General features: G+C 37.4%; 1 protein-coding gene across 1 annotated transcript in view; it reads right to left on the reverse strand.

Annotated features, from left to right (window-relative positions):
* The window catches only part of LOC122750973 (NXPE family member 1-like), a 34,258-nt gene extending 26,829 nt beyond the window's left edge, over window positions 1-7,429 (reverse strand). The window contains exon 1 of the mRNA XM_043997861.1: window positions 7,325-7,429. Within this exon, the coding sequence (XP_043853796.1) occupies window positions 7,325-7,429 (105 nt within the window). The remainder of the gene's footprint in view (window positions 1-7,324) is intronic.
* Window positions 7,430-8,915: the final 1,486 nt, after the last annotated feature.

The raw sequence follows: 8,915 nt of genomic DNA on the forward strand, positions 1-8,915 counted from the left end.
AGACAGAGAGAGACAGTGAGACAGAGACAGAGAGACAGACAGACAGACAGAGGAGTGTAGCAAGAAATAATTTGTGAAGAGGCTCAAAACAAAATGAAACAAAATAATAAATCATTAACCAAAAAGTGAAAATATACCAGGAAATACAGCAGGTGAGGATGGATCCCCAAACCAAGTATTGAGAATGAAATAGTGAATGTCTGAAAGGTGCTTGTGCTTGACCTAGAAGCATATACCTGGAGCTTAATGGTGGAAGTGGCAGAGGGGAAGATCAGTTATCCAATAATGTTATGGGTTGTCCATGTATAGTGCATTCTCTGTCATGTGTGAGTGAGATTTTCCCTATCCCTTGGTTATAAGAGATTTATATGAGGATAATCAGTATATCAACTAACAATTATGATTTACTCTATCTAGATATTTTATTCTATTTTATTAGTTGATTAAGTGAATAATAGAGCTAATCTCAATGTTGCATGATCAGCAAATGTTGAATGATTAGCCCATGTTGGATGATTAGCAATGCTGTACGATCATCAATTCTTGCTAGAACATCTCTAGCCATCATCTGTTGCTTCTAGACATCATCCTCTCCACCTCAGCATGTGGTGTCTAGTAATTCTAATTGGTAGATCATGCTTCTGATCAGCCATCCTCTTCTGATTAGCAATGCTAAGTAGCTTCTAGCTAACATCTATTACATCACAGTTTACAGATTGTGGTATTCCCCACTAATGACAAAGCTAGTGACTAGAAAGCAAATTTTGGCTGATCAACCAATGATTGCAAATTTGAGAAGAAGTTTGTCTAGAATTTGTAAGCCCTGTGGAGGCTTGGTGAGCCCCAAGTTCTGGGTCTCTCAGGACCTACCCCTGATTGAGACTGGCTTTATTGTGAGACCGGCCCTCTCTCAATAAACCTATTTTCTTCAACTTGGAGATTTTGTTGTTTCTTTCCTTCGTCAGACAGAAATTTTCATGACAAATGGGAAGGGAGTATTTTAAAAGATGACTGGATACCAACTTATTGGGCTATTGTGGACATAATTCATAGGTTGAACCAAACTGCGTCTGTTGATTTTCCCAATTCTGAGATTCTTATTAAAGGGGTATAGGTGACTGGCAGGAAATAGGAGGGAAGGCCCTTAAAAAGAAGGTTGCCACCTGGTTTAATTAAAGTGCTCAAGCAATAATAGTTTTTTCTTTATTAACTTTTACAGAAAATCTTTCTGTTACTATTGAATCTTTAGTGACCTGAGGGAGTGGGCCAAAAGGAGACATGCATTATAATTAGGGATGGGAAAATTCCCTAAAGAGTTTAGAAAGGTTTGTTCCCTAAGTAATTCCCTTAGTAATTCCTTGTAGAGATATAGGCAACTTCTTTATGTTTAATGTCCTTCCTCTATATAATGTGCTTGTGACATGTGAAGCAAGCAAAGAGAAAGGGTCAAAGAATGAGAGAGAGTTATAAAAAATGATAAAAACAAAAAAAATGATAGGAACCAAGCATAAAGCTATGTCCTTATTCTTTGCATTTTTTTATGTTTATCTCTCACAGGCTGCTTAGCAGGACTTCAAACTTGACTGCTTGGAAACTGCTGGTAATGATAATGTGTGTGGTGGCTGCAGTAATCATTTTGATAGCTTCTAGAAACTTCTTAAAGGTAAAGTGCTTTATTTCCCAATAGCATACTCCATGCCAAAACAAATGAAAAGAAAAGACATGAATCACAGAGGGGTGAGCCAGTGGTATATTTATCTATGGCCAATAATGACTCTAGGTTATCATTTAAAAACAACTTTTAAAAGGATTACTCTTTCTGAAGTTTATACAGAGCCAGAAATTAGGCCTTATTAGGAGGGGGTTGTTGGGGGAACTCTCAACCTGGATTCGTTGTCTAGCTCATCCAAAGAATTGGAGGCTCATCATGAAGCTTGTAAAATAAAAAGGTTTATTAGGAATTCTAATTTCCCCCCTTGATGGATTATACTCAGCTTTGCTGGATAGAGGATTCTGGGTTATTATCCCAGTTCCTTTGTCCTCCAGAATATAATCTTTTAAACCTTCTGATCCTTTAATGTAGAAGCTGTTAGGTCTTGTGTTATCCTGACTGTGGCTTTACAGTGTTTGAAGTGTTTCTTTTTAGCTGCTTGCAATATTTTCACCTTGACCCGGGAGCTCTGGAATTTGGCTTTAATATTCCTGGAAGTTTTCATTTTGGGATCTCTTTCAGGAAGTTGTTGGTGGATTCTTTCACTTTCTGTTTTACCTTCTGCTTCTAGAATATCAGGGCAATTTCCCCTGACAATTTCTTGGAAGATGATGTGTAGGTTCTTTTTTTGATCATGGCTTTCAGGTTGCCCAGTAGTTTTCAGATTCTCTCTCCTGGATCTATCTTCCAAGTCAGTTGTTCTTCCAATGAGATAATTCACATTGCCTTCTATTTTTTCATTCTTTTGGTTTTGCTTTATTGTTTCTTTATTTCTCATAAAGTCATTAGCTTCCATTTGCTTAATCCTAATTTTTAAGGAATTATTTTCTTCAGAGAGCTTTTGTACCTCCTTTTCTATTTAGTCAGTTTGGCTTTTCAAAGTATCCTTTTCCTCATTGGCTTTTTGTACTTCTTTTACCATTTTGACCAGTCTGGAGTTTTTTGGGTTTTTGGGGTTTTTTTTGGTGAGGCAATTGGGGTTAAATGACTTGCCCAGGGTCACACAGCTAGTAAGTGTCAAGTGTCTGAAGCTGGATTTGAACTCAGGTCCTCCTGAATCCAGGGCCAGTTCTCTATCCACTGTGCTACCTAGCTGCCCCAAGTCTGTTTTTAAGGTGTTATTTTCTTCATTATTTTTGTGTGTCTCCTTTACCTAGCTGTTGACTTTTTTTATGATTTTCTTGCATCACTCTCATTTCTCTTTCTGTTTTTTCCTCTAACTCTCTTACTTTATTTTCAAAGTACTTTTTGAGTACTTCTGTGGCCTTAGACCAATTCATATTTTTTCTTGGAAGCTTTGGGTGTAGGAGCTTTGATTTTGTTATCTTCTTCTGAGGGTATATTTTGATCTTCTTGTCACCATAGAAACTTTCTTAGGTCAGCATTGTTTTTCTGTTTGCTCATTTTCCCAGTCTATTTCTTGACTTTTAACTCTTTGTTAAAGTGGGGCACTGCTTCCAGGGTAGAGGGTGCACCGTCCCAAGTTTCAAGGGAAGTTGAGCAGCTGTTTTCAGAAATACTTCTAGTAATTTGTAAGTCCTTAGTTCTTCCAAAGTGGTATGATTTAAGGTGAGGTGTGGTCACCATTCTCCTGGCCTGTGCTCTAGTCCGCAAGCAACCACAGGCATGCTTTTCTGCCCTGGAACTATGAAGCCTGCTCCACTATGGCTGCAAGCTCTTGTGTATTTGTGCTCTTCCCCCACCTGGGACTGCCACCGAAGACTGTGGCCTGGATCTAAGTATGGGCAAAATAAAAGTGTCCTGCCTCAGTGCTAGAAAAGAGACCCCTGTAATCTACTTCTGGAATTGTTTGACCCTTTACCGTCTGTAGGCTAATTTCTGCTGCTGATTCAGAGGCTCCTGAGGCCTGCTCCTGGTTTGTTGGGACTGGGGCTAGTGCTGGGTTTGCATTGGGGCTGGTTCTGTGCTGGCATGGCCTATGTTGGGCTACACCCTACTCTCACCCCCATTCAACCGACCTTTCCTGCTGAACTTCTAAGTTGTCTTTGACTGGAAAATGGTTTCACCCCTGTCCTTTTGTGGGTTCTGCTGCTCTAGGAATTGTCTTATGGCATTATTTTAAGGTATTTGGAAGGTTCTTGGGGAGAGCTCAGGCAAGTCACTGACTGTCCTCAGCCATCTTGGCTTTGATTCCCCCTAGAGCTCTTTCAACTATAATTTGACTAACCTTGTCAAAGAAGGCCAGTATATCTAATAGCTCCATTTATAACTCTACTAAATTCCTTCTTTCCCCAAACTTTATCATCCTTCTTCTTAACATATTAAGCTTACTTGGTATTGTAGAGAAAATACATTTTACCCCATGTATAATACACACCCTGTTCCCTCTTGTCATAGCCTATGATTTTAAGAGGTTTAATTACCTATTAAAGCCTAGTGACTTCTGAAAATATTCTCTGAATCACCATTCCTCAATCTTTCTTCTTTTTCTTCTAGTCAAGGAGAAAGAGCTACCTTTCCTCCTAAGTAACACCGCTGATTCCACTGCAAACAATCTTTTTTTAAAAAAAAAAAACTTAGGAGTTCTCTCCCAATAAGAGTTGACTCATACATAGAAGAGAACTCCTAAGATGGAATTTTACTCTAACAGATCAAATACTTTTTTTGTTGGGGCAATGAGGGTTAAGTGACTTGTCCAGGGTCACACAGCTAGTAAGTGTCAAGGGTCTAAGGCTGGATTTGAACTCAGGTTCTCCTGAATCCAGGGCTGGGGCTTTATCCACTGCACCACCTAGCTGTGTCCAAAATACTTTTTATAATAAAGAAAAAAATAACAGTGGGATAATGTATTCTCTCATTTTTCTGTCAATTCTGTGACTGTGAAAGTTTGACCATTGCCTTATTTCATATTTTCATCAAGTATACATTTAAAACATATGTATCCATTCTCAAAAATACTTTATAAAGGTGAGAAGGTAGGTATATGAGTCACTAATTGTTAATGTCCTTAATCACCTTTTTATAGTTATAACAATAGCAGCATTTATATATATGTTTAAAGTTTGCAAAGCACTTCATTGAGGACTTGTTGTTGTTTAGTTGTTTCAGTTGCATCTGACTCTTTATGACCCCAATTTGGGTTGTCTTGGCAAAATTACTGCAATGGTTTGCTATTTCCTTCACTAGCTTATTTTGTAGATGAGGAAACTGAGACAAACAGGGTTAAGTGACTTGACAAAGTTCACATGCCTAGTAATCAGAAGTCAGATTTGAACTCAGCAAAATGAGTCTTCCTGACTTCCTGTCTAATTCTGTATCCAGGGATTTTCTAACTCTTATATGTGTATCCCTAGCATTTAGCACAGTCCTTGCCATATAGTAGGTTGATTATTTGAATGAATGAAAGAATATACTAATAGAAGAGATAGGACCAAGTCTTCTGTTTCTTTCACTCTTGTTCCACTAGTTTTTCCACTATATTTGTGTGCTTCTCTACATAATTAGTAGAGGTCATAATGTTTTTGTTAAAAGAGATGTTAGAGGTCATATAATCTAATGCCTCTTTTTTTTTAAGTTTGCCCTTTTCATCCTTATCTGTGTTATAAGTCTGGAACCCTGTTGGATTAGAACAATCATGGTGGAATGACAATCTAAGTGCAGTTGAAGTAGACAGCTAGATAAATAGAGATGTAAAATCACTGGCACGTAGAGAGAATGGAAGAAAGAGAAGCTGAGCTTAACTTCACCTAGAGGTCTATTATAACACCATTTGTTTCCCTGCCATACTTCTCACTGGTTGGCCCTTTGTGGAAAAGCAAATAGAACCAGGCCAAAGAGTAGGGATTGAGTCATTTAATCATAAAAAGTTAAAACATGGAGGATGATTGGGAACATATCATTCAGCTCCCTACTAAGAACAAGGAAGCTAAGGCCCAGAGAGCTTGTATGACTTCTTCAAGTTCACATAGTACAAAAGCCAACACTGGAATCCAGATCTGCTAATTCCCATTCTTGTAATTCTTTCCTCTAACCCAGTCAGTGATACCTCAGTAGCTCAGAATAAAGGATGAGAATCCTTCCCCTGACATTTTTCTCTCTACTACTAATATTTTTGTTCCCAAATGCTTCTTATCCTTATTCCAAAGTCACTCAGAACATTTGATATGTTTAAATTAGCTTGGACAAAGTTCATTTTACCTACAGTAAAATTTAAATTGTGGCTCCTCTTATCATATTTTGTAGATAATTATTCAATATAATGAAAGCAAAGAAATAAGGCTAAATATACTGAAGCATTTTGAAACACAGTTCTATTAGAAGTATTGATAAAATACTAGATGGCACCCACAAATCCATTGAATATTGTCCTCTTTAATTAATATCACAAGAGTCAACAGAAATTAAGTCTTCTGTATTATATTCCTTATAGTAATCAGCCATACCCACCTCCCAGAATAGGAATGGCAACCAACCACAGCTCACAAAGTGTTCAGGGTGGGAGCACACAAAAGGAAGGAAGGAAGCAGCTGTGGCCAATACCTCTTAGGAATGCATTAGCCTCTGTCCACCACAGAGGGTACCTGCAGCCAGCACATAAAACCAGGAAAAATGGGCCTCTCAGTGCTATCATTTGGAATTTGCCCCTACGAATATTGCCCATGTAGAATCACATGCCCTTTGGAGAAAGGAGGAAGGAGACTTATGGGACCTCATTCAAGGCAGCATGGCTAGGGAGAATGGATGCTTCTGTGTCTGGGCATGCATTCTCAGGGAGCTCTGTATGCTCCCTTATAGGCAGAGAAACTGAAGAACAATGCAAGCTGCCAAATTATTGAGTTTTTATTGAATAACAGGTTGATGATTAGGGGTTTTTTTTATGTTGACAGAACATTTGACTGAGAGTCAAAAGACATGAGTTTTTTTTAGCCTTGGTTCTACTGATTATCTATGTGACTTCTGGCAAGTACTCTAAATTCTCTGATCTCAGTTGCCCTTCACTGTAGCATGAGTAGTTTGGATCTTTATGTCCCCTTATACCTCAAAAATTCTATTATTGAAGGATGCCATATAATAATCTCTTGATAAAATAAAAACTATGGATTTTGCCATGTCCATAGCTCCCTTGAAGGAAGACAACTTGTGGCCCAGACACTCGCCCATCCCTCCGAGGAAGTTGTCTGATTAAGCATTTATTTTTCTCAGCTGAAATCCCTGTTATTGGAAAGATCAATGAAAGCTGACCACACAAGGTATTTCCACTCATAAGTTACTACTGCCCCCCCACCCCCGTTTCTGTAGAGATCTCAGGACTTCCTGTGGCCAGATCCAAGCCAATCAAAGGATCCATATTTTTTTTCCACCCAGAAAACAATTTATCACTTGAGAGAGAAACCAAACTACAAAGCAGTTCCTCCTAGGACTGTAATTGGGGTATAGGTTATGCTTTGGACATGCCAAAAAAGACCAGAACCTAAAAAATTAGTTCCAGGGCTCTGGATTAACTTCAAGGAAATATCAGAAACCAAGAAAGGGGTCTGGGAAGGGGGGGAACTTCTGGCCATTTAGTCATTATAGATTAATACCTCATTGACAACTCCCTCCATAAATTATACATCATTTACTTGACTTCTTTTGAAATAGAAGACAGAAAACAATTTCTACCTTTAAGAAGTTTTCAGAAGCCATAAACAGGATCCAGACAGCTATTGTTGACATCAGCATTAGCAGTATTTTATAAATAGTCACTTTTGAAGCCATTTTAAGGGTCCTACAAGAGATGAATATAAGAAAAGGAAGTGCATGCAGGTGGTGGTGGTACAGTAGAAAGGGCACTGTCTGTGAAGTCAGAAGATGAGGGTTCACATCCCTCCTTTTACAATCTCAATTATGTGACCTTAAGCAAGTTATTTAATCTGGATTTCTTTATTTATAAAATGAAAGAAGTGCATAAGATGGCTTCTGAAATCAATGCATTTTTAAATCAATTAACTTATGAGCCTATCACATGTAAGAGAGCATCACTTCACTCTCATTTGCCCCCTTTTTTCATAGAGTTCCAATTCATATAACTGATCTTCACAGCTACTCCAAGTCTCTCTCAAGTCCCATATCTCTGACCCTAGGAATATTTCATTAGCACAGTCTATAGGTAAGGGAAATAATAAAAATGTGTCTGGTCATAAAGAGGGAGTCAGTGACCTAGAGAATGCACTTTTGTAATTTTCATGTTGACTTCCCCAGCCGCTAATACACAGGGTGGGCCAAAATCATGATGCTTTAATTACTTTTAGAAAATTATTTTTTTTTTACTTTTCACCATTTATGATATTTGATTTTTCACACATAATGTAACTTCAATTCCTAGATATACTGTATATGATGCCATGGTATTGTAAATTAAAAACAAAAAAATTAAAGAGATATTAAATATTGAAACCCCTTTCTTGACTTTTGGCCAATCCTGTACAAGAGGATGTCCTTCCTTAGTTACCATCTCCATCAAGATTTAAAAACACTGAAAAATTTTCAGTAGAATTTAACATTGATTACAAATTACTTATATCATTTAATTCAGGGAAATGCAATTCAATTCAAAAAGCACTGATTATGCCAGACAGTGTGATAAGTTCTAGGGATACAGAGATAAAAATGACCACAGAATTTTTCTCATACACCTATTGGTAAAACACAATCTGCCTACATACAAATCATATATAAAGTAAATACAAAGTAATGGAGTAAGGGGAATTGAATTTGTGCCTTTTTATAAATTCACAGATCTCTTCCTCCTCTTCCATTCTTTTTTGCCTCATTAACATCTCTCCACCAAGTGCTTCCTTCACTATTGTCTTAATCTTAGTCTCCATTCTTGGACTTTAAAATAATGTTTTTCATTTTTAAACTTATTTAAAAAAAAAACCATTAGCCCCTCTATAACCCAATCTTTTTTCTACTCTTAGACAATTCTTATCTCATTTCCCAAGCTTCAAAATAAGAACAAGAATTGACTCTACCTGTAGATGAAATTATTTTCCTCCATTTTCATTCTCTATTAGTTCTTTTCACCTTTGTCCATTAAAGGTACAGTAGTATATGAAGACTGGATTTCTAGGCTGAGATGAACATTGACTTCTTTGATATTTTCATTTAGGAGGTTATTGTTTCACATCTCCATTAAAAACAAAACAAAGAAAAAGTGCTATGAAGACTCCAAGATGGGTGCAACTTTAGCCTTATTTTACCT

Source organism: Dromiciops gliroides, chromosome 3 (assembly GCF_019393635.1).
Source record: "Dromiciops gliroides isolate mDroGli1 chromosome 3, mDroGli1.pri, whole genome shotgun sequence".
In the NCBI taxonomy this organism is placed as follows: domain Eukaryota; kingdom Metazoa; phylum Chordata; class Mammalia; order Microbiotheria; family Microbiotheriidae; genus Dromiciops; species Dromiciops gliroides.